At 43.0% G+C, this 27,802-nt stretch overlaps 1 protein-coding gene across 1 annotated transcript; it reads left to right on the plus strand.

Annotated features, from left to right (window-relative positions):
* Positions 1-27,620, plus strand: LOC110977410 (vitellogenin-6-like). Its single transcript, XM_087143788.1, has 33 exons — positions 1-147; positions 3,129-3,155; positions 4,836-4,984; positions 5,471-5,626; positions 6,043-6,177; positions 6,779-6,820; positions 7,097-7,181; positions 7,969-8,171; positions 9,259-9,380; positions 9,665-9,854; positions 10,095-10,279; positions 10,915-11,080; positions 11,279-11,425; positions 11,782-12,003; positions 12,593-12,810; positions 13,208-13,299; positions 14,004-14,290; positions 14,526-14,652; positions 15,149-15,413; positions 15,506-15,737; positions 16,156-16,251; positions 16,898-17,125; positions 18,048-18,335; positions 19,853-20,023; positions 20,514-20,690; positions 21,263-21,439; positions 22,718-22,831; positions 23,194-23,389; positions 24,047-24,207; positions 24,560-24,778; positions 25,212-25,454; positions 25,821-25,974; positions 26,553-27,620. The coding sequence occupies exons 1-33, from the start codon at positions 105-107 to the stop codon at positions 26,846-26,848; spliced, it is 5,613 nt and encodes a 1,870-aa protein (XP_086999914.1). The 5' UTR covers positions 1-104; the 3' UTR covers positions 26,849-27,620.
* Positions 27,621-27,802: the final 182 nt, after the last annotated feature.

The raw sequence follows: 27,802 nt of genomic DNA on the forward strand, positions 1-27,802 counted from the left end.
TTGACGGAGTTCGTATATAAGTTGATAGTGTCCGACTTTTTTGGCATAACCCAATCTGCCTCAACTGCTAATTGTTCTCAAGTTTTACCTTCTCTGACGCAATCATGAGGCAGCTTCTGTTGCTGCTTGTAGGCGTCGCTTTTGCACGTAAGTACTACTTTTCTTAGGAATTTGGATTAACAGACCTGGTTTTCTATGGTCTATTGCTCATTCGGAGTTCAAAGTTGGTCTTTTCGAAAATGAACATTAAGGAGGAAGGAAAGAATTTCAGAACGGCAGATAGTCGGTCAGTAAATTGGCATAATGTGGTATACGGCGTTTAACACACGGATCGAGCATAATAGGTTTACATTTAGCGCCCTAGATGCAGCCTCCAACATTTTACGTCCTCATAGGTTAATATACATTTCCCAGATTAAAAGGTTGCGGTGCACTCTTTCGCAAGCGGCATAGTTTACAAACATTCAGTTTTACGAATGTATATAAGTACAACGGCAAGAATAACTCGATGAGGTGACAGATTAAAAGTATACTTTTCCACGAGATGGAGCGCAGAAGAATGGAACGTTCCATCTGTCACTGACAATTTTTTTTCTGTATCAGCCTTGCACTGGACCAAGAGAAGGCACAATTTTATTAGGAGAGGGAGTATTCATTGGTCAGAACTGAACTTCACTGGTTCACGAACGACTTGGAAATGCACGCGTTGCGGTCAAATCGCTACCAATGAAAGTCCTATAAAAACCGCACCTCAACAACTTCGCCAGAAGGAATCCCTCCCTCCAGAAGGAATCCTTCCTTTACCTACAGTTATTCAGACATTTTCTTCCGACTGTGAAAAATTAAACGCTCTATTTACTGTGGAAGTAACTTTCTCTTAGACAAGATTGATACAAATCAGATGACGAGGATTTATCAAAACTCTGATGTAATGTGCATAAGTTCACGTATCGCAGTAGTGCGTGAGGCAGTACATTCGTTGTTCAGGAGTCGACAGTCGTTGGTACAGATTGAATGGATCAATTTAGACCAATGACGTTCGTGTTACAGCACTAAAGAAAATAGGGCGCAGTATCTTTTTGTGGTTCTATTTGTACTCTAAATTTAAAAATGGGAAACAAAAGTTCCATTTTGGAATTCTTATATTTCAACACTCGAGCTAGACGATTACTTTTTGTCACAATACATATTATTATATTTAGGTCTCTTACGTGTCGAGAGCTTTTCTGCAACTTTGTCATTTGTTCACGTAAGTCCAACTGTTTTCTGCACCCAGACAGAACACTTCATTTGCATACAAAAGGTTTTGAAACGTTTCGAACTGTTCAAAAGGTGCATTGCGTATAAATCAAAGGTCGGACACTCACCGCAGTTTATCAACAAAAATTAATCTGAAGTCTTTGGCCCAGGTGATCATACCATACCGTAATCGTCCTTGTTGTTCTCATTATCAGCTCTTCAAAGTCTAGTATTTACAGAAACTTGTAGGACTAGGAATGACCCTGATCAAAGCAAACACACACGACAATTACACGGGCATATGCATTTCAGACAAAAAAAGATTAAAAAGATAAAGATTTTTCTCCCTTTACCGGCAACACGAGTGGGGCGAAGGCGCAGTTTTGTCTTCTATATATCAAACCACATATATTTAGCGCCTGGCAGTTTTTGACATGCCTTTTCTAAGGGCCAATTGTTTGAGTTTTCTTTTCAATTCTCCTCTCTTTAGTTCTCTCAACATCATGCACTTAGAGACCTGACACGTCTGTACGAGGTTATTGCGACTTATTACATACATATCCCGTTTCTCACATTATCGGATACCAGTAGAACGGTGACTGCTCTCGGAACATGCATTATGCAACGCCTAAACAAATCCGCATTGTCTGATTGGTGGATCGTTGATCACGTGCTTTGAGTTACTTAATTCTGAACGCACGATATACGGCCGTGCGGCGTGATAACAGGAGTTCCATTCTGCTTCTAAATCGAAGTTTTTGTCGGTCACGCAGAATTTGTGTACATGATGATGAAGGAAACGTATCTCGGTCGGGAGTTATTCCAATCCAATTGATTTTTCCTCTTTCTGGATTCATTCAGCTACTGTAGAGGAAAAAAATGAATGTTAAACTTTCGTGTTACCACGAAAAGAATTTCAAAGGTTGACATAATGTTCCTTGCACTGAAACAATTTAAAGTAATCTACTTCCCTCCGTAAAATTTCCGTCTTAAGTTCGCCTGCACTGTAATATACCTTCCGTAAACAATGACAAAAGAATGGATTATTTTCAGAGAAATTATATGAGCCCGAAACAATATTTTCATTCAACCGTTTTCGGGCAAAAGGTTATGAAAAGTTGCATTTTCTTTTGGACAGAAATTTTTTTCAGAGTTTGCGAAGTAGATGTCAGCTACTGGTTACGCAGTATACTGTAGGCATGCCTCCCATTTATTAACTGATGACATCATCTTGACCGCACTACTGCGAATTTACCCTTACAACCTAAGTCTACACCCCTTGGTGCCCCCGTGTTAAATTTCAAAACTGTCACAATTTATGGTCACGGTTTGTTTGCTTTCGGTACCCCTACCCCCGTGAGCATGCGTGTAACCCCTGGTGCCCCCTTGGAAATGTCATAACATACTCTTGCTAGGTAGTGGCCAGAGTATGATGGTGTGTGGATTCAGGCGGCAAAGCTTGTTGAGATTGAATGGTCTCGTCAATGGTCTACCTTATCGCGCAGCTGGAGATAAATTTAATGCTTGGAAATAATGCGAGGAAATCATAATCCAGAATGCAAAGTGTTTTGGTGTCGGCTGGTCTAGTGACACAGCTGGGGGCGCAGTTCCCCCGCCCCCTCATGAGAAGAGCCCGACTATGTACCCAAGGATGGCAAGGGGAGCACCCCCACCCCCCTTCACCGGATCTTGTGCCGTCGCCCCTCTAAGAAGGGCATCATTACAACACTTGTCAGTGTTTAGAGAATATTTTTCGTGGACTTTTAGTGATCTAAAAGAGCAAAATAATTCTTTTCCGAGCCGGGGGAAAGAGGGAGAGCTTGTCAAAATTTACTGATCATTTTCTAAGTCTGTTATCATTTTACTTTTTGTATTTTCTTCCCATATAGGTGCCGCTGTTGTCCCTTCACATGAAAGTGAGTCAAGTATGAGTTTTGCGTACCGGTTACACATTCATAAATATGTTTATATCATGTTGTCAAGGCCGTTTGCGGCCCGTCTCGAGGTTCTCATCAAAGGAAAACTTAATGATTTAAGAGTACAGTTGAGGGCGCTATAACTTCTATTGATAGGCAGTTGCTAAATTACCAATTGGGCACATTTTGGGGAACCAAACAGTCATATTGGACGCCTGTTCGTTTCTAGGTCCAGTCCACTAATTCAAGCCCCATTGAAAACAGTGTAAAATCAGCACCGTTCAGGGCCCAATAGCATGCACGCCAACATCCCTGAGATTTGAAACACAAATGAAATTCTTGTCTGGTCACTTATCTTTCAATTTCTTTTCAATTTTTTGTGGGTTAACCAATTACATTTTTAATTATTCCCACAAAACAAAATCACCCCCCAAAAAGTAATTTTTCCGAAGTCTGATTGCAGCCATTTTTAAAGTGGCAACCCTCAACTTTCTCGGTCACTTAAGACCAGTTTTCAACCGTAGTTTTCAGCCCTTCTGCCCTCATATGAAAGCTCAAAGACCCAGGGAGTTGATTCTGGCAACGATTTACACAGTCTCACCATTTTGGGGGCCAAACAATCTCCTTTTTCAAAAGATACTTTGGGGGCACTTTTAATGCTAATGAGCTGGACAGAAATTCTCACTTGAATTAGTGGTCTGCACCCTTCTGTCCGGTTCGGTCCGTTGGTTTAACAGTCCACAGTGTTCACAAATAAATGTATGAATTTTTACATCTCTGATTCTGGTTCCGCACTGACTGAGACCTTGACAGGCATGTCAGGCGCAAATAAACCGTCAGGCCAGTTTTCTCGCCCTTTGGCCCATAAACTTCTCAAAGATTTCTCCATGAAAAAAAGTTGATGTCTGTCATCATAGACATAGGCCTAGTACTTCAATACTTCTTGTAGGCTTATCCGCAGGGCTGTGGATAAGCCTTGTCGCAAATACTGCATGGGTGATTTTGCACAATGGTAGAAAGGCGTACTGCATGGGTGATTTTCCACAAGGCATCGCCTTTCCACCCATGCAGTATTTGCAATAAGGCTTATGGCTCTCTTGAAATCTGTCTCTTTTCTGTTGTCATAGAAAAGAGACAGATTTCAAGAGAGAGCCACACACCACAACCCTACGCATGGGGCTAGGCCTAACTATGTAAGGCATTGGAATATCTCAATCACAAGTCACAAACACTTGAATTGGCAGCAAAATGACACGAGGAACCAGTTTATAGCACTGAGTCCACTTAGGTTTTCATCATCGCATGGAAGAATTCATTTGTGTCGGTAATCTGAAAATGTTGCACTTCTGGTGATGTGTATCACAGTTGTGAGAAAGAGTTACAAACGCCACTTGACACGCTGTGCACAAACCCTGTGAGACTGGTCAGAAAAATTCTTAGCGTTCTCTAAGTAAACGACTTCATATTTTCCCTCCTAAAATGAACTTTTCTGGATATTTTTTTGCTTTTTGACGGCTGATGAGTCACTGTAGGGAGTAATTACTGGCGTCTGTATTTAGAACTCTTTCCCAATTACAAGCAAGTATAGTCGCCCTGATATTTTTGGCGTATTTTTCTGTATTTGAGGCCCAAACCAGTCTTACCATTTTCTTGAAAATTCCCCCCCCCCTTTCTTCTCAGGGTACTTTGCGGCAGGGCGCGAGTACGTGTACCATTATGAAGGACAGGTGGTCAGCGGGATCCCAGGGGTCAGTAAAGAAGTGGCAGGCATCAAGATCACCACGGATGTGCGGATTCAGATGATGGCTGACAACAAATGCCTGCTGAGGGTAAAGTTCATTCTGTGATTCCTTCCGAGTTAATCCGTTTTGAAGAAAACAATTTTTCAAAGTAAGTAACTTTTTTTTTTCGAGGAAAAAGAAAAGGCTGAGAATGCTTCCCACTCTACAAGTCAGCATTAAGTTAATAAAATTGCAACTTCGACCAGACTTTCTGTCTTAGTTGAATAAAAAAATTGGTATCTTTGGTACCCGTTTTCTGTAAATATTCATGTACATGTCCTCTCTGATTGCCAGTACACCAAATCAGTAAATCGTTGGGCTCTTTTGCATTTAGGGTTTTAATGAGAAAGAAGAGGGCACGGTCAAGAAATGAAACTAAGACAAAAAATCATTTTAATTTTTTTTACTGAACCTTGAGGGTCAACTATTTTGTGTGATTACTTTATTTGGATTGCAATATCAGACCCTCTAAGATTTAACTTTTAAGGTTTGTTTGTCTTAAGAGTTTCATTTTGTCGTTTTTATATTGAACAGTTTGAACAAGTTCAATTGGCCAAGATTCAGACAGAGACTGAGGACCCAGCTAAGCAGCTGACTGTGGACAAACTGCAGCGTCTGCCGCAGGAGATTGAAACGCCTCTCCTGGAGCAGCTGGTCAAACCGATTGAATTTAGATACTTCAACGGAAAGGTTGGTGTTTGGAGATTCAGGGCACAGGTCACTTAATGTGTTGTAGAAAAAAATTCTACATTTTCAAAAGGCGTTTGTCATTGTATTGAAAAATCTTCAAGGTTCAAGTTCATATTTTAGTTTTCTAACATTTTGGGCAAAACTTCAGACTTGGAAGAAGATTACGTATGAGCAACACCGCTTCTGTCAGTGTTTCACGTCAGGAAAAAAAACTACAAGTATGAATTTCACCATATGTAGTTAGCTCATTTCTCACAATGACTTTGTCCAGTATTGATAGCCTAGAATTTCAGTGCATATTGATAACAGCTACATGTATAGGCGTTTTTTAAACTCTGCAACATTTTGGTCAAAACCTGGATTATTTATTCTATAAACTAATACATTGTGACGCTCTTTTCTTTGCAAAATTGTAGGTTTTCCACATCGTGATCTCTCAGAATGAGCCTGTCTGGGCCTCCAATATCAAGAAGGGTGTGTTGGAACTGATGCTTGTCAACATCCAGGGCACAGATGACTTGAACGAGCCTGAAACACAGCGCACACAGCCTGTGAGTTGGAATGGGGAACTTAGTAGTTCGTCAGGTTGATTGATTTTTTTTTTTAATTTGATAATTGACCGACTGAAATTCATGTGTACTCTGTTGAGTGATTAATTGTATGTCAATCACTGGGATCTTGTGTGTAAGAAGTCCAACTTATGATTTGATGAGTTGATTGATCATTGATCCACCAATTGTTCAATTCTTTGATTACTGGACAGTGTCGTAGTTGAGTCCAGTCACAAGTAGCAAGTTGAACAAGGGCAAAGGGTTGCATTTTGTCAGAGTTCATTTGAACGGCTTGTGACTTTAAGACTGAATGACTTGTGATGGACTTGCAGGGACTTACAACGGACTCAACAACAACTGCACTACTGGATAGAAAAAATGTTTGTGTAGGAAGATGATGGTTGAATTACCCTAATCTTAAGCAGCTCAACAGTGAAGATAAATTTTTTATCATCTGTAAAACATTTGAAATTGATTTGATTGATTCTGTTGTTTTCATGAACAGATGGAGACTTCAATGAAATGAGCTCTTCAATCTGTGAATTCTTTTAAGTTGATTGAAAAACTTTTCATTTATGTTTGTTGTGTATTGTTGTTACAGAGCAACATTCTCCATCAGAAGGAACACTACCGTGTGATGGAGGTGAGTCTATCCATTCAAATCAATGTGAAATGACTGAAATGAAGGAAACGGTATGCGGAACTGAATGTAGCCTTTGAAGAAGAAATTATGAGAATGTACAGTGGCATAAGATGCCTCATTGCGTAAATGAATGTGAAACAAGATAATGTGATGTTGTGAAAGGCATTGAAGGCAAAGTAAAAATGTTCTTGTTAATTATTTTACGTTGTAAGTACAGTTGAGGATTTTTCGCTGTTTATGGTGACAAGTTTTCAGTTTTACATTTTTTTTTTTCAGAGAGGCATCGCTGGCTATTGTGAGTCTGTATATAACGTCAAAATCTCAGGGCTCGTGCCTGATATCGTCAACAAGGAAGTCCAGCGTAAGTTTCCCCAGGGGTCGTTATTACCGGTCTGTGAAATTACCCCATATCAGTGGAAAGAAATGCACTTGATGTGCTTACCTCAGGCTGTAGACTGTGTGCGCCAGCACTCCCTCACCAGTCAGAAAGTGAAAATCCGGGCCGACATGCAACAGTGACCCAAATGTAGTCTTAAAAGATACCTGAAAATCTATTTATATCTGATGTCTGGCTTTACTTTGAACAAGAGAAGGCTTTTTTTTTAACATGGAAACATCAGTCCCTGGATGGGTGATCACCGTGTGCATGCACAAGATCTCCTGCCTTTGGCAAGGGGTGCTCTGAGTATGCGCAACCAATCTATGCTGGTCTTCACATGTGCACTGGGCACGCGCATGAGCTCAGTTGAAAAACATCCCACTGGGCTATCTCTCGTTTGTCAGTGAGGGTGCACTTCAACTCAGGGTGGATAGAAGACATGACCATCTCAGCAGCACATGCATGCTTAGTCGCATTCCAACTTACCAAGTTTTATAATGGAATAGCAAAGATTCCTTTTTTCTTTTTCCTAACTTTTCCCTCGTGCAGTTTTCAACAGTTATAGTTCTTGTCGATATTCCTTGTTAGTTGATTCATTTACTAAAAGGGCCTGGGGGCTGTATAAACCTCACCTTCTTTCAGGTGTCCCTACCCCATCTGTCACCACTTTTGGCAGACTGTCAACTTTAAAAAGTCAGCGTTACATTATGACTCACAGAAATAAACAGACATTTTCTTAACTTTCCTTACATATTTTGTGTCTCGACAGCCCATCGCTTTGTCCTGAACATCACCAAGACTCGGGACCTCCTGGAATGCCAGCAGCGCACCCAGCGCAGCAAGCTGTCCTTGCTCTCCAGTAGAAGGTGTGAGAAATGTAAGGGCCAGGAGACCAGCCCTGCCCCAGAGCCCTTCAGCGAGTTCCGAAAACCCAATGAGAAGAAGGAGGAGCTCTTGAAGTGCCTCAGCCAGGTATGTAGGAATTGAACCACTTTCCTCCTCCTGCTCCATTGGCTTTATCTATGTTTCTGTCTTGCTTTTCCTTCTTTCTTCAATTAATTTGCATTTCGCATTTGCTGGGGTAGACAGATCTGTGTAGTTTTTGTTGTTTATTTTGTTTTTGTTTCTTGGATCTTTGGCAAACACCCGCACAAGATGCTCCTAGTGCTATTAATAGAATATTGTGGATAATAACTTGAGCCTTGAAGCTGCTGATTGTTGGCATATTAAAGCCACCAGACAAATCTGACTGAATTCTAAACGGATAGAATCTCACGAATGGGAGTGTTATGTAGGAAGATCAAAATGCCTCACATGAAATCTGTCACCTCTGATTGGCAAGCCATCGAATGAACCCTAGAATCATCTGACATCCCTTCTTGGAGCACATAGTGTCATCTCAAGCAGAGTTATGTGCACAGAGCCGTACTCATCACAGTCACAGTATCTGGCTTTAGAATTTCCTATGATACCCTTACATATAGTCAATGGGGGGGGTGTGAAGAGGTCCACACTATGTATGACACACCTGCACACTCACCCAAGTGTGTATTTGCCTGCAACTGGGGACCCCCTATTGTTCCTCTTTTGTTTGTACTTGTACTTGTACCAGCCATATGTTTTGTACACAGTTGTCAATCGGGGACCCTCTGTCAATCGGGGACCTTATTGTCCTCTATTGTTCAAGGTCCCCAGTTGAATGCAGAAACAAACTCACACCCACCACCACCATTTTTGCACTGGGGAGGGGACATGGCTCATCCACCGTCACCAGGTCCCAAACTAGCATTCTCTCGGTTCTATACTTGGGTAAACGTCAAAAGTACTTTTGCCAGTGTATTTTTTGCCTAGCTAGTGTATTGTTCCCACCATTTTCGAAATCATTCTGCCACTATCAGTTATTGTATTGTAGCAAATGTAGCGAAACGCTTTTTTAAATCGTGCAAGAATTATTTTTTGATGCTCAGAAGAAAATCCATGTCAACTGTAAGCACTTAGGTATCCCTCTGCTGTGCATGAGTTTACCTTTTTCAGAGGTCATTGTCAATGCTCTTTGTAGGTCCGTTACAGCATCAGCCTCAAGGACCACAACAAGTTTGTCATTGACGCCGTTGTGGCCGAAGGCAAGCACATCTTCCAGCCATTTGGACAGAAGGGTGGGAAGGCTGTCGCATTTGTCAAGTAAGCCGTTGATGCAGTTTTCGATTTTTGAAATTGACAGTATATAAGGTACAGCTCTTTTGATGCTGAACCTAGGATTTGTTGAAAAAAAAACCTCTCCTCTTAAGCTTTTCAGCACCAGTAGGTTACTTTAAAAAATCTACCCTTTCGGGCACATTAGTTGTCAGAAGGCTGAACCCCTTCCATGAATTTCGTTCTGACAAAAAACAAGTTGCTTGAAATATCAAAACCAGCAGGAAAGAGATAACCACATTTTCACAAACTTCCTGTTTGTTTCTTCTCAGTCAAACTTTTATCCTGAAGAGCACCAGAGAGATACAAGACGAGTTCATTCCGGACGTCGAGAACCCCAAGGACCAGGCAGAGGACCTGACGTTTGTCTTTGAGGCATGGAAGAAGCACGAGCATGACTCGGAAGAGGAGCGTGAGCTGACTGAAGAAGATGGACCCCACATGAATCAGATCCGTACCAAGGTAATGCTCAAACAGCCACTTTCAAAGACTGATGATCCTAATGCCTAAAAGAAGCCCAAGGGAACTTAAATTTAAGTAAATTTACCTTGCCAGTTTATCTTCATAAACCACTAAGCGAAGTTCCAGTTGGACGTGAAAACAATATTTCACAAGATTCAAAGAGTCCACCTCATTACTTCCGTCATAAGTTTATCCTGCCTGCACCAGTTTTTTGACGGTCAAGCTCATCACCTGCTCTAGGTGAAGACCTACCTCCAGAAAATCCAAGACAACATCAAGAAGGACCGGATCACCGAAGAAGCTCCCAAGAACTTCATCCTCCTGGTCAAGAAGCTGAAAAAGTTCAGCCCCCTGGAGCTCCAGAACATCTTTGACAGGCTCGGCAAGAAGTTTGTCAGTGACTCCAAGGAGGTGAAAGAAAGGAAGTAAGTTACTCCCCAACAGTCGCCCCATGTCCACATTTCTGTGTTACCCCCCTCTGTCCTGTACACTCTTTTTTTTTGTACTGGCACCATTCATCCTCTTTTCCGAGCACCAAATGGCTCACGCATCAATGACTCATTTATCAGAGAAATGGGACGGCACAGAATTCCTACAGCTCTGTAAATGTTCATTAGAGCTTGAAGTACAGTGGGGCAATGCAGTGTATTAAAATGAATGCACATTTGTGTTTCACATAAGCGTAGAGGTCAAAGTATCATTCCTTCTTTTGTTCCTGGAAGATAATGCTGTCCGGCAGACTAAATGCGGGAAATTGCAACAGGGAATTGTATAGGATAAAGGTACTACTATCAAGGACATACCAAAACCTTTTGTTCTCTTTGTCTTGTCCTAGAAGTACCTCAATACATGTATACCTGCATATATATAGCTTAAGGTATACACTACTGATTTTCGTTTGCATGTGCACAAAGCCATAAGGTATTCATATCATTGCTGGACAAATAGAGGATTTGCTTTGAATGTCTGCCCATGGTGTCCTTTAGAGTGGGCAGAGTCTGTTAGCTGCACAGGCACACACACGCTTCCTGCGCTGATATACGCTTTTCCTTTTCGGCAGGCAAATTCTCCTGGATGCCCTCATCCAGGTGGAGAACGACAAGTCCGTGGAGATCTTGACAAGTGAGATCGGCAAGAGGAGCGTGGAGGGCGAGGAGGCCTGTCAGATCCTGAGCACCATCGCCCTGATCAATGAACCGACAGAGGAGATCCTGGATCATGTCCTGGTAGGTGATGTGATGAGGGAAAGTCCTTGGGTAGAACGGGTAGTTCTTTCTGTTTATCAAAACGTTTTGTTGAAAAACTCTTTCCTTGGCTAGTACTGATAGCACGGTGAAAAGACAGGTGGGTTTCGCAGGCATGCTCCCAATGATTTGCTCTGGGAATTGTACCCCCATTTCATCGCTCCTCCTTGTCTCCCTCAGGGTCTGTGCCGGGGCCCTGTGGTCAACGGACCCAACGCTGACCAGCAAGTGAGGAAGACATGCTGGCTGAGCTTTGGCTCTTTGGTCCACAAGGCTTGCAAGGTCAACCAGATCTGCTCCGAGGACAAGAAACAAGAATATTCAATGGTGAGAGCTTGTATCATCTCTAGGCCCCCGCTTTGGCTACTTCCGTTCTCCATGTCCCTGTCTAGAATTGAGACGATTTACTGCTTGGGTTATTACATTATATCTTTAATTTCTCGACTATGACAAGCGATAGAATATCCGGCTATTGGTTATACTTGCTAATGGCTGTGGCCATTTCCTCTTGAAAGTGTGTCATTCTTGGATACAGCCTAGTCATTTAAACGTAGCCTTTTGCAAATCATTGCAGTGGGCAGTGTCAAGACCACTGACAAGAGTACTTTGCATGTTCCTGAGAAGGTACAGGTTGAAATTTGCCTCTCTAACCTTTAAATTCTAAACATTGTTCCCTTCAACAGAACCTTCTCGCCGGCATTGACCCCTCACGGCCCGAAGAGGACAAGCGTATGTGCCTCAAGGCCATCGGCAACACTGGCCTGGTCATGAAGAATACCACTGATGCCGAGAGGGACTCCATCGATCGCATTGCAGAGATCATCAGTTCGAACGTGGAAGATGTGGACCTGCGCGTGCAGGCCATATACTCCCTGCGTCGCCTGGCTAAGGTTGTGCCAGAGAGAGTAAGTGTGTGGGCCTCGCCCCTGTATTTTGCTCAGCTCTTCCCCTTTCCTTTAAGTAAGCATTAATCATAAATTGGATTAAACGTTCATAGATGGAATCTTGTTTAATTTCTTACTTAACCCTAACACTCCTCAGTCCTCCAACAGGTGAAGGATTGAGGAGGGTTAGGGTTAATATATCTACCTCATCCAAACAAAAGGAGTTGCAAGGCACCGGAACCACCGTTGAGTTAAAGGCCTTTGAAATAATCTTGCACAGTGTTAATCACTAGGAACCCTTCGCAGTTTTCACCCACTTAATGAACATTTCATTAGGATGCCAAACTGATTAATATGTCAGAACAGGGAACTCAGTTTACTTAGAATAACTGGGAATACGGCCGTTAGACTCATTTTGCAGCGTCTGGTCAGATATTTTTGTTTCTAATAATTATTAGACAAACTGATGGAGTTTGTGCTGCACACCCCAGTGCAAGTGTTACATTGATGTCAGTTGTTGTCATAGTCCATCTCCGGATGTATTGCATGAGTTTCATCTTGAGGGTCTTCAGCGTTCTTAGTTTTGTTTCCTGTGCCATCTGTACCCCAGATTGTGCCTCTTCTGATGCCCCTGGTCAAGAACATGGATGAAGACCACCAGGTCCGCATCGCCGCCTACGTCATCATCATGGACACTGAGCCCGAGACAGACATCGTCTTCTCCGTCATCACCCACCTGAAGAATGACAAGTCCAAGCAGGTGGCTAGTTTTGTCTACACTCACCTGGAGAGTCTGGCATCCAACTACCAGAAGTGCAAGAAGAACTTGTAAGTCACAAGTACCCAGGATAACTTTCAGTAGCCCAACAAGCCAGTTTAGCATTTCAACAGAACAGTGCATGCTCAAGATGAAAGACATTGTAGGTCATTTGAGAACATCAAATGGCAGTTGGCCTATCACTGCGGCTGTCTGTGAACATGTCTGAGCTCACGTGATGTCACGTGCTTTGTTCTCAAATGACTTTGCTTTTTTAAATAACAGACTGACTCATTTGCAGCTCATGAAACAAAGCAATTTCTGAAACCGTGGCTTTAGCCATGACTTAAAAGCCATTGGGCAGTGTCTAATGTTCAAAGCAAACTTGAAAAGAGTCCAGTCTTTGTCTTTGTTTCAGAGAACATACAGTACCTCGGTCAATAAAATGATTGATTTTGCCCGTTTCAGGTACAAAGCGGCCAAGAAGGCCCTGCTGACTCTGAAGCCATTCGTCCGCGGAGCACAGTACTCCAAGAGGTTTATGTGGGCACCAAACTTCTGTAAGTTGGTCAGATGTCAGAATGTAACATAGATTGGCACAATGCTTGCTGCGCAAAACTTTCTTTGGCTCAGAAAAGGGTAAAGACTTCAGCCCTTGTCTATTGCAAACTAGGACCGGTACTTTTCATGAGTGAACATGATAATACAAGCCGTTGTGAGTGTTAATTGTGAAGAATGCCGTGACAGTTTCCGATTGATTTTGCTTGTTAAGAGGTTGTTCATGCAAACTGTTTAGTTCTGCTTTAAGTAAAGATGCCTACTGCAGACAGATTTTTAAACTTGTGATGCAACACTCGGACTTGTCAGACACATGTTCATGATTGCTAGGGGATGTTTTGTCCTTTATCATCACTCTGTTCACAGAAATTACAGTTCACAAGATGAAAGACCAGGTAGTGGCTCAGGCCAACTGGTCTGGCCAGATTCCCAGTGGGTAGAGTGGTGAGACTAGTTTGACCTGCTAAAAACCACTTTTGGCCGTAATCACCAAGAAATGGTTTGGCTGTATCGTTTTGAGTGGATTGTTTGCAGGATTTGAATACTTCAACCAAATCCATTCTCAGGTGTGACTGCCAACACGCACCTCCACTTTTATTGTCTTCTTAAACTTTCCAGAAGGTTAGGCCTACCGGAGAGGGTACCGTGTTCGTTTCTTGTAGACGGAAGTTTAATTGAGGTTTTCCTTCCTGTTCTAACTCTCCAGGGGAGCAGAAGGTGAGTTTCAACACCGAGGCTTCCCTCATCGGCACGCCCGCCTCGCCGTTCCCCGTCAGCGGCTCGGTCAAGCTGGGCGCCACCCTCCTCAACCACCAGATGAACATCATGGAGGTGGGCTTCCACAGCAAGAACCTGCGGGCCATCGCTGAGAAGATTCTTGGTGTGGCCCGGCCCGTCCACAGCACCAAGGAGAAGCTGATGAATCTGAACAAGCAGGTCCCGAAGGAGAATAGATCACTAGCCGAGAGAGACCTGGACAACCTGGATCAACAGGTCAGTCTCGGTATTGACGTCCCTCCATAGAGCTGTATTATACGACGAAAGCGATAGCTCCTCATTCCCTCTTTTAATACAGATTTGCTACTTAAATAGACCTTGAAATAAGGTCCTTGATTTCCAAGCAAATATTTGTATTTGTCAGAAATGTAAAGTGGTCATTCTGAACAAGTGTTTGCCTGGGCAATGATGTGGTTAATAATATCGATTTCTATTTTGTCCTTTTGTCCAGCTTCCAACAACGATAATCGACCCCTACTCCAACCAAGTGAAGGCCTCTGGCTACTTGAAGTTCTTCGGCAACGAGCTGCGAACATTAACTCTAGATAAGGACACTATCTGGTCCTACCTGGATGGAAGTGAGTAGCTAGCCCAATGGAAAGTGAAAGGAGGTCGATTTTACCAAGAAGTGGATTTTTCATAGAAATGATATAAAGCTAAAATGACACATGAAAACTGAGAAACTACAATGTGTCCTTAGAGTATAGTTTTAGTAGAAGTATATTTCATTGGAAGAAGTGGTCCTCCAGCTCGTGGTGCGATTTCCCCTACCCTCCGTTCTCTCTTCCACTAGGCTTCTGTTTGCATTGCCAGTTACCAGAGGTTAAGTACAGATGTCATACTTGACTATTCAGAAACGTACCCTGGAGGAGTCTCAGCTCATTGCTAACTTGGTGGAGAAGTTGTGATAGCCTACATCACCGAGAGATGTGATTCCCTCCCTGATACTGTCATCGAAAAACCTTCAGAACTACGTCCCAAAGCTCAGTGCTCCGGTGACTTTCTGTTCAAAGAAAAATGGGTACTTGGGTTCCTAACTATGGACTGTGTCTTGATTTTTTTTTCCATCGCCAGCATCTGAGTGGATGAGAGAGAGAGAGGACAAGATGCGGGCGGGCGAGAACCCCTACACCTACCGCAAGATCTTCAGCCTGGGCGGGGGCGTGCACGAGATCCCGACAGAGATAGGTTTGCCCCTGCAGCTTTGGGTAGACTCGGCCGTGGCTATGGCACTAGACGCCCAAGGCAAGGCAGTGCTGACCCCCCGCTTGACCGACATCCTACAGAACCCGGCCAGCAAGCTGGAGAGGGTGGATGTGGAAGGGAGCCTTACACCTAGGTAGGAACTGTACCGTAGGAGTTTTAATGCATATTCATAGTATAGTGGAAAAAAGTGATAAAGTGACGTTTGGTCTTACTTTCCACTCCCAGGGCCGCCGTCTCTGTCATGGGCAAGATGAAAGTTAGCCTGGACGACAGCCTCATGTCTGGTCTGTACATCAGCGGTTCCCTGAACACCTCCGCTGTACTGAACGGCACGGTCAATGTGGATGTGCCCAAGCAGCTGTACCAGACACGCTTCAATACTCCGTCCAGCGAGCATCAGGCTTTCTCGCTGCACAGCCGACCGTACACCTTCACCTACATCCCTGAGCCAGAAAGGGTGGGTGTTCCCATCAAAGGTTGCCACCTCTCCAATATTTCTCTCGTTGGAATAGGCGTCTGTTAAAAATGCAGAACTATCGTTATTTGATTGGAGTTCAGTTACTAGAACTCAAACAACTGTGTTTGTGCAGTCCATTTTTTAACTAGATACTGCACAAGCGTAATATCTTGTGAACATTTTCTGAAGTGTTCTAAAGTTTTCTATCCATGGATCTTGAACTTGAAAAGTTGAACAGTTCTTATAAAGGAATTCCTCAAAAAACAAGGTGGAGATTACTGAGATTGTGGCATACTTAAATAAAGTTCTGATTTGAACAGTCGTTGTTCATGTCCCATATGAAGCATGAAAAGATTGGTCAAAATAGCGTTTGAGTTTTTTTTTATCCGAGGACTTATAAGAAAAATCTTTTTACCAGACTCAGACTCCTGAGGTTGCCCGTGATTCCCAGGAGAGCTACCAGTTTACAAAGAAACTGATCAAGGGCAAGCTAATGAGCCCCAGGCCTGTCCAGGTGAGTTTTCAATGAACACCCTCCAACCGATATGTGTTGTTCTTCTTACAGTTCAACGGTTTCCATTCAGACTTCATCTACCCACTGTTTTCTTTCTGGTTGACTGTTCAATGATTCCAAAACTTACTTGTAATATTACCGTTAAGAGTTCTGGATGTAAGACCACATCAAATTATTAGCCAGGGGGTTGGAATCCTCTCCCCTCTAACCTTTTTCCGATATTGCTGCAGTTCTGTTCTTTTTTTATGAACTGAGCCTTTTGGATTTTTTAGCAACTCGTTGTGGTCATTTAGACACCACTTTTTTGAAAACTGAACCTACAGTTCTCGTGCAGCACCCATTCTTCCAGGACAGGTCAGCCAAAAATACTTTATACTTTTGGATACCCGTGCTTAGTGCAAGCGGGCTGGTACGCTTATGGCCTTCAACTTCAAATGATGGTAACAACAAAACCACATATCAGATTGAATTGAAACTTCACATATTTACTGATGAGTGTCTTCGCTTTGCTACTCCTGATGTATGTTGCTTAAGTCCTCTTTTCTCAAACAGAGTTCTTCAAACTCAATGTTGAGGACTCCAAGATGAGGTAAAGGCTGTGTAACGATCGCAATGTTTTGTCTATGTTTCAAATATGTTCCTGCAGAACACCATCAGTGTTGGACGGGAATCACTTGGGGTGGAGATGGAGCTGAAGACCCGCCGTGTGCCACGATCCTGCAGTTGCACCTACGGCCCCACTCACTTGGTGTTCAACGGCCCCATTGATGTCAATGTCATCCTCAGGCGCGGGGAGAACGCCCCTGAAAACGTGGTCGCTTACATGAAGCTAGAACATGAGTTCAAGACACCGGAGGAGTACCAGGAGTTTAAGGTACATAAGCCCCACCCCTCCTAACCCCACACCACCCCTTCTGACCCCTCTCAAGCCCACTCCCCCGTAACACAGGTAGTTAAGCTAAGAAGGAGAAAATTCCAGTTAAGTTATCAAGTTTGTTCCTTACAAGGCATCCATGGCACAGTCGACTACTTCACTAAGGGATTTTTACCAGTCATTGCACTTACCACCATTGGTATTATTCCCAAGAGTGGTTGCGTAATAAAGGTATGTCTTTGTTACAATTTATGTTTGAATAGTTTGTCACTCACATTGAGACTTTGGGGTACTTTTGACCACCCGGGAAGGCTTTTGAAGTTACTTGTAAGGTGATGGCGAGTACCTCTGACCTGAGAAGTATTCAACCTCAATACTGTTGAGCATTTGGCTGCTTCATGTCTGAGGAGGGCTTGCTAGGGATCAGCCGATCAAGCCATGCCAATAGCCTCCAAAACTACGAGGAGGTGTTTGCAAGATATTTTTAGAGTTCTGGTTAAGACATTACCGCTTCCATCATGTCAGTGCTAAAAGGTTCCTACTGAAAAAATCGAACTGAAAGGTCCTTCAATGATAGATATTGTTTTAAACATGAAATTGGCCAAGAAAATTTGCAAAAATTTACATATTGGCCACCCAAATCACCGAACTTAATGCTAATAAATAAAAAGTCAAACAGATGTAGTCTGGTTCAATGCAATATTTCTTTCATGTTCAGAGCAAGGCCCCAAGATTATTTCCCCAAATGACATTTTTACTGTAATGACCTTTTAGCACAGAGCCATCCTTTCTTGTGTTCATGCACAGCTCGCTCTAAGTGCAAACTGTAATGTATAAGCATCTTTGTAATCAAGCACCTGAGCCGAAGCACACCGTAAACATTCTTGACCAAAGACATTTTCCCCATCGGTGGTTTCCACAGGAGAAGTTCTTAGCCAAGCAGCACTTTGAGGTGCGGTCGAGCTCAGAGGAGTCTGACGAGGTCCAGTGCACAAACCGCAAGAGCACACCCAAACCCGTGTCCCAGGAGCACCTCAAATCGTTCCGCACCATGGGCGTGGACTTCCTCAAGCGCTTTGAGGACTGGAAGTATGACAGCGCCCGTTGGCCGTTCACCGGGGAACATGTGGAGGACAGGTCACATGACTCGACTGAGGAGTTCATCCCAGATTCTGCCAAGACCATCGAGCTGTACCACATCTATTTCAACGTAAGTCGTAGCCCCAGTGGCCAATTTAACTGACTCAGTGCCTGAAGCACTCTCTAGATCTACGTGAGTCGTAGCCCCAGTGGCCAATTTAACTGACTCAGTGCCTGAAGCACTCATTCAGATCTACGTAAGTCGTAGCCCCAGTGGCCAATTTAACTGACTCAGTGCCTGAAGCACTCATTCAGATCTACGTAAGTCGTAGCCCCAGTGGCCAATTTAACTGACTCAGTGCCTGAAGCACTCATTCAGATCTACGTAAATCGTAGCCCCAGTGGCCAATTTAACTGACTCAGTGCCTGAAGCACTCTCTAGATCTACGTGAGTCGTAGCCCCAGTGGCCAATTTAACTGACTCAGTGCCTGAAGCACTCATTCAGATCTACGTGAGTCGTAGCCCCAGTTGCCAGTTTAACTGAATCAGTGCCTGAAGCACTCATTCAGATCTACGTGAGTCGTAGCCCCAGTGGCCAATGTAAAAAAGATGTAACTTGGTATATAAATCACCACACTGCACTGCCAACTGGGTAAAAGTAGACGCATAGTTCGCTAGTTGGATGCTGAAAGTATTCCTTACTGACTCATTGCCTGAAGCACTCATTCAGATCTACGTAAGTCGTAGCCCCAGTGGCCAATTTAACTGACTCAGTGCCTGAAGCACTCATTCAGATCTATGTAAGTCGTAGCCCCAGTGGCCAATTTAACTGACTCAGTGCCTGAAGCACTCATTCAGATCTACGTGAGTCGTAGCCCCAGTTGCCAATTTAACTGACTCAGTGCCTGAAGCACTCATTCAGATCTACGTAAGTCGTAGCCCCAGTGGCCAATTTAACTGACTCAGTGCCTGAAGCACTCATTCAGATCTACGTGAGTCGTAGCCCCAGTTGCCAATTTAACTGACTCAGTGCCTGAAGCACTCATTCAGATCTATGTAAGTCGTAGCCCCAGTTGCCAATTTAACTGACTCAGTGCCTGAAGCACTCATTCAGATCTACGTGAGTCGTAGCCCCAGTGGCCAATTTAACTGACTCAGTGCCTGAAGCACTCATTCAGATCTACGTGAGTCGTAGCCCCAGTTGCCAGTTTAACTGAATCAGTGCCTGAAGCACTCATTCAGATCTACGTGAGTCGTAGCCCCAGTTGCCAATTTAACTGACTCAGTGCCTGAAGCACTCATTCAGATCTACGTGAGTCGTAGCCCCAGTGGCCAATGTAAAAAAGATGTAACTTGGTATATAAATCACCACACTGCACTGCCAACTGGGTAAAAGTAGACGCATAGTTCGCTAGTTGGATGCTGAAAGTATTCCTTATGATCGCTGTCTTCATACATGAATACTCATGCAGATTAAAAAAATTAGCAACATCAGGAACTGTCAGTGATGAGATTAATAAACTGCACAATTATGTCACACTAAATGTGAATGTGTGTGCACCCTTCAACAGATCAGCATCCAGCCAATAAGAGAAGAGATTGAAAATGACATCTTTGTGTGGCAATGAATATTTACACATATGCAGATCAGCACCAATGGCAGCCAGCCAATCCGTGAGCTGATCAGCCGCATCAGTCTGGACCAGCAGGATGAATTCTACAAGGCAGTGCGCTTTGATGTCATGACTGCTAAGAAGACCTTCCGTCCTGACCCTATCCACTTGGACCAGATCAAGGAGTGGACAGAGGAAATCCAGGTATTCACTTCACAAGAGAGTCAATTTAGTTTAATTCAAGAAAACTGTTGAAATTTGGCCATGTTTCACACAGCTTCTGGGCTGAGATTACCGCTTAGCAATTTCATCTGCTAAGCGAAATGTCAGTTGTGAACCAGTTGCAGGGAGTAAAGAATGCATGGCATTTTGCCTGGTAACCAGCTTTTGCTCAGCAAATATTTTCTTTGCTCGGCAGATTTCTGCTCTTGGCGGTTGTATGAAATCAACCCCTGATTGTTTCTCAAAGTCCCGTGGAAATATAATGAAGATTCTCTTAGTTTCTTCATCTTATCAAAAGAATTATTCTGCTTACCAAATCTTACCCTCCCTTCCATGAAGGGAAAAACTTCCAGCTTTTGGTTTATTTGTTGACAAAGTGGACTTGAAACTTTTCCTTGCAATTGAATGAAGCTTCACAATAACTCTTGGTTACTTGTTTTGGTCAACTTGTATCCTTGCTTCTTTTTTACAGACAGTCTGCATGCAAGGGGAGCTTGAGCACCCAACCTATGGTGCGACCCTCCCTGAATCTGAGAAACTGGAACCCATCCCGGGACTGCCAGATGTCGCTCAGGATCCTAGATTGCTCTTTAAGTTCAGCACTCAGTGGGGCAAGAGCTGCGTGGAGGACCAGAAGATGCAGATCAAGGTAACGAGTTTGACACTCAAGTTTTTTACTGGTTGATACCTGTGTTACTTTCTCAGTGGAAAATACTAGATGATTGGAGTGGGTTATGAACCTGTCACCATCGGAGTACTGCTATGAGTGGTCTACTGAGTGTCAAGTGAAGTCGAACATGAACCTATCACCACTGGAGTGCGGTTTTAGTGCTCTATGATCTGACAACCCTAATGTATGAGCTTGTCACCATTGCTCGACTGACCACTTACTGAGGTTGGGTGTGAATCAGTCACCACTAGAATACAATTCAAGTGCTCTACTGACTGCCAGTTACCATGGAGAGTGGACCCGTTGCCGATAGAATTCTGCCGCCTGAACTGCCTGTCCCCACATCAGTGGTCTGAAATTGAGTTGTTCTGCTTTCCTATTTTCTTCACGTTTTACTAGATAATGATGTACTGGTCCAATTGCAATTGGCTGTCATATAAATGTCGCGACAGTGGCCTCCTGAACATAGTATCTTTGTGACATCTGAGAAAGACGAAGGTCCGAAAGTTGCCCGACGAGTCTTCCATTTTTTTTTCATTGTTGGTCTACAGGCCCGTCTCCAGAGATCCAAGAAGCAGCAGGAGGAGCTGAGTGAGGAGACGCCTGACAAGATTGAGTGCCTGAAGAATATCCAGGAGACCAATAACAGGTACACCCAGGCCTGCAAGTCGCTGCGTCGGGAGCGAGAGGAGCTGCGGGCAGTCCACGCCGAGCTGACGCACAATGAGGTAGGCAGACTAGGACAGGGTTCCCGCGGTCATGGAAAGTCTTGGGGGGGGGGAAACTGTTCTGTAAAGTCATGGAAAGAGTCATGGAAAATTGTTAGAAAAAAAAATAGTGTTCTGGATCCTTTTTTTATGGAAAAGAAAATCAAGATCATGCTGATGTTACATTTTTGATTGGCTGCTTTTGATATGATGACGGAATAATGATAAATTTATAGGCTGTTCTTGTCTATAGTAGTGGCTATGGCAGTCTTCCGTTCAATAGTGCCAAACAATTTTTTCTGCAAAATGGCATTAAATATCATGGAAACTGTCATATCCTAGTCCTGAAAAAGTCCTGGAATTTGGTTTTTAGATTTCTTTAAGAGGGTTGGAAAAAACAAAAATACAAAAACAGAATAAATTAACGACAGTCCAACAAGCAAGACTAGAAAAACCAGAACTGATTGTTCAGGGACGGTGTGCGATTTCTGAACACTCGATGATTCCTTTTTTTAATCAGCCAAAAGCAAACACGATGGATAAGGTGATGAATAAGCTTTACTTGTTTGAAGTTCTAATTACTTCACACACCCGTAGCGTTCTAGATTTAGGAAACTTTGAAAACAGTTCATGCAGTACAGGTTATGTCTGGGCTCAGGACCTGCATGTGTATAGCACCAAGCACCATATCGTGAATTTGGAACCAAGTGGCTTAATACTTGCGGTCAAGGCGTTGATGTGCCAAACACTCAGGGAGAGTATTCCATTCAGTGTGCTGTCAGTTTTTAAGGAAGCAGAATGTTTAGTGCCGAATTCAGTTTCTAGGAATTGCTTCCCGAAGAGAATACATTGATGTTAGACAAGCTTTGGTCTACCCTCAAGTGTGGATGCATGAGCCAGCTGTAAAATACGCTATTTCAGGAGGCTTAGATTATAAGGAACCACTTTATTGTCTTCATCCACTCGGTGAATTTCATCAACTGATTGTAATCAATTTCAAATTCTCCTGTGTCAAGTGGAGTTGGTGATTATTGACAGGCTTACCGTGGCAACATGTGATAATTTTATCCTTTAAACAAAAATCATGGGATTTCTCAATAATAATGAAACTGAAACAGGTCGAGTAAATTGATTTGTCTCAGTGTCACACGTAGCCAAAACTACATTGAGAAGAATATGGCATAATGCAACCTCAGACATATAATATAGTGTTTAAATTACCATGTCCTACACAGGAAACAATTAACTTCGTGGCAAATGTAAAATGTTTGGAACGTTTTCTTGTGTTCGTGTCCACAGCTCGTCAAGAAGACTTACAAGACCTTCTTCTACCAAGGCCTTGAGTGGATCACGAAGTTTATCTGGGGAGATGTCAAGACGGAGCGGGCTGAGGTCCACAACCCTGACAAGACAGTAAGTCTAGAATCCAATCCTCCGTTAAATTTGGAGGCTAGTGAGATAGCGATTTAGATTAGCTAAATTAAATAACCTTCAGATAAACATTAGAAATAAAAGACAGTGTCGGGGTGTAGACCCCAGTTCATTTATGTAACTCTCAGACCATTTATTATTAAATTTGTATCATTCAAGGACTGATTCAATTCTTATTAATTACCTTGTGGCATTTTCCAGAGAATATTTCAAGGTATGACAGAAAGATCTCTTAGTTGACAGAATGATTCTGTGTTTCATATTTTATCATTTTTTTACGTAGTACCAAGTTCCCATCAGGAGGAATCTATGTCTGTGTTGCCTTTTCCTCTTCATTCTCTTAGGTCCTGGTCACGGGTGAGCTGGAGAAGACCCTGGACAAGCTGAACGTCTCCATCAAGCACGTGCGCGGCAACGTCAGATTTGACCGTCTCTACATCCCCCGGTTCCTCCAGGACCTGAAGGTTCTGCAGCCGTACAAGCTCCAGCAGCACATGGTGATGAGCTACGGTGATGACCTGCTCAACGGACGCAACATCAGTGAGTCACTCCTTTCCTCTATTAGTTCTTTCAATTGTTTACCCAGCATTGAGTACCGAATGTTTCAGTCACTTTTGGATTTTCGTTCACGCTCCTGAATGTTTAAATGAAAAAATCTAATGCAGTTATTTTGGAATTGGAGCCTGTATTTATGGTGGTTGCCCTCTATGTGCAGAAAAATTCTGTTCAACTCTGTTATTGATGACACATTGTAGGCACCTGAATATTTGGTCACATCTCAGGAGATTTAATGTATATTTCTCTTCAATGACTGGTGATATATGTTGAATACAATTTGTTGCATACGACCTATTCAATATGCTACCCACAGAAGATCTTGTCTTTCTGTAATTCTGTTAAAGGACAGGGGTGTAAGCTAAATATTTTAAATGTTCAAATTAACCAAACTAATTGCAGATGTACGTTCTTATTAACTTTTTGGGTGTAAAGTGCACAAATGGGCTTGTTGTTGAGTTGTGCAAGAATGCGGGCTGGGCACGCAATAAAGACAGCAACAATAAAAAAAAACACAAGTTGGAAATCTCTTCCCTCTTCAAACGTTCTTGTCGAGTCAAGCTGTAATCTGTGACGGCTAAGGTCTTGAGAGTGGGTACCCTTACTTTAGTTATTTTTCCCTGGGCTTTCCCAACGCCACAGACCAGTGCAAGTCTCTGAGGAACAACTCCATCATCACCTTTGACAAGAGGATGTACAACTACGAGCAGAGCAAGTGTGATCACATCCTGGCAAAGGATTGCTCCAGTAAGGAACGCTTTGTCGTCTTGTCCAGGAAGTTGGCCCAGACCAGCACCAAGAAGGTTAGTTCATCAGCCTTTCATCTTGGGCTCGAAAAAAATTCTTAAATCAAAATTTGTGGCCCTCTAACATTTAAAGATTCAGATTTTCTGAGATTTCAGTTCACTCCAGATCAAAATTCTGATACTTCATTAATGTTGAGGGATTCTCTGAAGTGACTTCCATAGCACACTTATGACATTTCATTAGGTAAATGTAAGTCCCTGGTCAACTTCTGATTTGAGTGAAGCATCCTTAATTTAAGCTACCTGCAAAGAGCAAGGTCCATGGCATTCCTGCTTAGCAAATTTATATGCTGAGGAAATATTTGTGCTTAGTGATCACTGTAACACTCTCCACCCCCCCTCCTTTCAGATTGTCACTGTCTACATCGACAACACCAAGATCCAGTTTGTACCCAACTTGATGGACGAGGACGTGGCTACCCTGATCAACGAAACCAACGTGAACCTGGAGGTACTGAAGAAGCTCATCATCCAGGACGGTGTGATCAAGAAGGTTCCCTTCGGCTTTCATACCGTCCACATCATGGATGCAGAAAAGGAAGAAGAACCGCTGCTGAATCGGAAGCAGGTAAGGGAACATCTCACAAATGAGAACATTCCTGGTCCCACTGGAACAGACCTTTTGGGAGCGCTTTGCTCTCACCGGAACATTCTGTAATGTCCCAACTTTTGAGATGATCCCTGAGCCCTGGCAGTCAGGTGACCTTTACGGGCCATCCCTGAGTGGTCCACATGATGGAAATGCCAAAAACTTGCTGAGAATTACATACCTTGCGCTCAGTGGGTGTCTTTTTTACTGATGTTGCTTAATTTGGTTTAATTTCAACTTATTGCCTGATTTAAGATAAACGTGACTGCTTGGTCAGGGATGTACTCTTAGGACAGAAGACCATCTTGAATCACCATCTTTAGGTCATTTCATTCATTGTCTTAGCTAGTTAGGATGTGTTCCTTATTTGACATTTTCATGCCTGCTTTTTATCGTCACTCATATTTGCTAGTCCTGGGACATGCCAGAGAGCGCCAGCTCACTGGAGATTGAGATGGGAAGCGAGGAGCTGGTGCACTGGGAGGAATTCAAGGACCACGTCAAGGGTGACATCGCCATGGCCCCTCAGGAACTGCCCCCTAAGCCCAAGACGCTGGCTAAGATCATCCGCACCAAGCTGGGTGACTCCATCATGCTCTTTGCCCCCGAGCAAGAGCTGAAGGTCTTCTTTGACGGTCACAACGTCAAGGTGGAGGTGAGTCTGGACAGGTGGTCAGTAGGGCCCTAGTCTCATAAAGCTGCTGAGCTGAAAAAAAAAAATCACTTAGCAGATTTTTGTGCTTAGCATCGTGGGTGATCTGTTCGATGCTAGCTAATTTTGAACCAGGAGGAATTGGCTCCCGTTTTGTAGACAGCTTTGCTGTCCTGCCCCTTTATGTCTTGTCACTTGCTGAATGAGTAGCAGGCAACAGAAATCTCCATCTTTCTTACCTTTACTGCTACCCATTTTTTTTTTTCGAGCTAGGTGTCCAGCTAGACACCAAAGTCTTTTACTGTATTTAGCTAATTGATTGGGCAAAACAGGTGGAACTGTACGGCAATTTTTTGTTCATCTACACAGCTGCCTCAGAAGTACAAGGGCCTACACTGCGGTCTGTGCGGCGATTTCAACGGTGAGGTCTCCGATGAGTTTGTGGGTCCAAACAGGGAGATTTACAAGAACCCTCATCGCTTTGGACGCAGCTACCAGCACACCACAAATGAATGCGCCAAAGGTACGGTGAAGATTCCAAGATTTTCCAATGCCGTAGGATTCACAAACTGTTAGACATCAAGAAGGCCCAGATCCAAATTTGTCACTCAAATCTGGTTCTCAAATTGTGCATTAAATACACAGCTTTTAGAATTCCAACCGAAAAAACTATCATGCCACGTTTGGCAGTTCAGCGCTTGGTATTTAGAAGTCAAACTTAACCCTGAATAGACTGTTGAAGTAGAGAAACAAGTCACTGCTAAACACGGTTATGTTTAGAATAATTTGTTAGCTTGGTGGTTCCGAGGACAATGCAATTTTGATGGAGGTGCAAGAGTTCGCTTCTATTACTTTGTAAATCTCCCTCAAGATGTTTGGCATTTTGTTTAGAAATTATTCTGGTTGGAAGTTTTCAAATGCTGAATTTTCAGTGGCTAGGAAAGAATGAGATTTTCTTCATTTTTTGAATTGTCTTATCACTTACCACAAAAAGGTCTTGGAAACTAGGTGAGAATTCTTAACAGTAAGCAAAGACAGATGTTGGCTAGTAGAGATTTTTAATGTACTTACTGAGTTGGTGGGGTCTCATGCAATCAACAGAAAACCAGTGTGCACCAGTGATGGAGTTTGCCTATGCCACTGAAATTATTCTGCCGGGCAACAAAAATCAGTTTGCCTGCATCTCCAAGAGACCATTGCCCACATGCCTGCCAACTTGCCGACCGACTGAGGAGGAGACCATTGACGTGGAGTTTGTCTGCATGGAACACGAAGGCGACTCTAACCCCTTCCCAACGACGAGCACCCGCGATGCCCTCATCAATAAGTACGGCAACAAGATGGCTGACTACAAGATCAAGATGCCGATGGTTACCAAGTGCGGCCGCCCGAATTAGACCCATTCAGCAAGAAGGAATTTCAAAGGACTGTTTTCTGATGCCGGACCGAAGTTTATCAGATAATTCACCCTATAGCTTTTTGCACTTAATCACAAATTTCCTTGCTACAACTTACCGAGATTCATGATTTCTTAAACTTTGCGAAGCATTTCTTTAACTATGCCTTTGTCTTTGTGCAAGGTCTTGTAGCACCTCAGATTTGTATTTATATATACAGTTGAGTGTAGAGGAGAAGGCGCTCCATGACCTGGCTTAGTTGAAATTTCACTTGTCATTGGTTTAAGGACTTAAAGATTTGCTTGTATATTTGATTTGTTTCTGAAAGAGTAAGACAAAGTTACATGTCCTTAAAGAAGTTATTCAAGTGAGGTATTTGGTTAGTGTCATTTGTGGGAGATAAGTTACAACCAGTATTAATGTTCGATGTGTCAAATTTTTTTTCACATTTTTGGTTGGAAATACTTCTATGGATTACTTTAATTTCCGATTTCACCAAGGTGGCTTTATATGCAAGTCAAATTTATATGACTTTTTGCGCAGAAAATATTGATTCCAAAACTCTCAAACCCGCTTAAAATACACTGTGTGATATGGAACTTTTATCATAATTGAATTCTGTTATGACATACTGTGAATGTGTAATTGTTTGTGCATGTTCATTATTTGTTTGGCCTGTGTTTTTTTCTGTTTGCAGATTAAGTGAATAAAATTGATAAGTTGATCAGTTAAGCATTTAAAAAAGCACAAGTTTGTTTCTTAATTTGCATAATTAATGAGACCTGTTTTGGTGAGATTTCTTTCCATTCTTTCTCCTTTTCCTTTCAACCTTGGTGATAACTTTTAACGGTGTTGATGTTCAAAAGATGCACGTTTTAGAAGGGGCACGGGGTTGCGAGACACTAGGAAGATGAGAAGACAGAACAGGGCTGTTCTGTTGGTAAGAAGACTGTC

The sequence above is a fragment of the Acanthaster planci genome, linkage group LG12, assembly GCF_054643075.1.
Source record: "Acanthaster planci isolate LZ-2023a linkage group LG12, COTS_SCS, whole genome shotgun sequence".
NCBI lineage: Eukaryota > Metazoa > Echinodermata > Asteroidea > Valvatida > Acanthasteridae > Acanthaster > Acanthaster planci.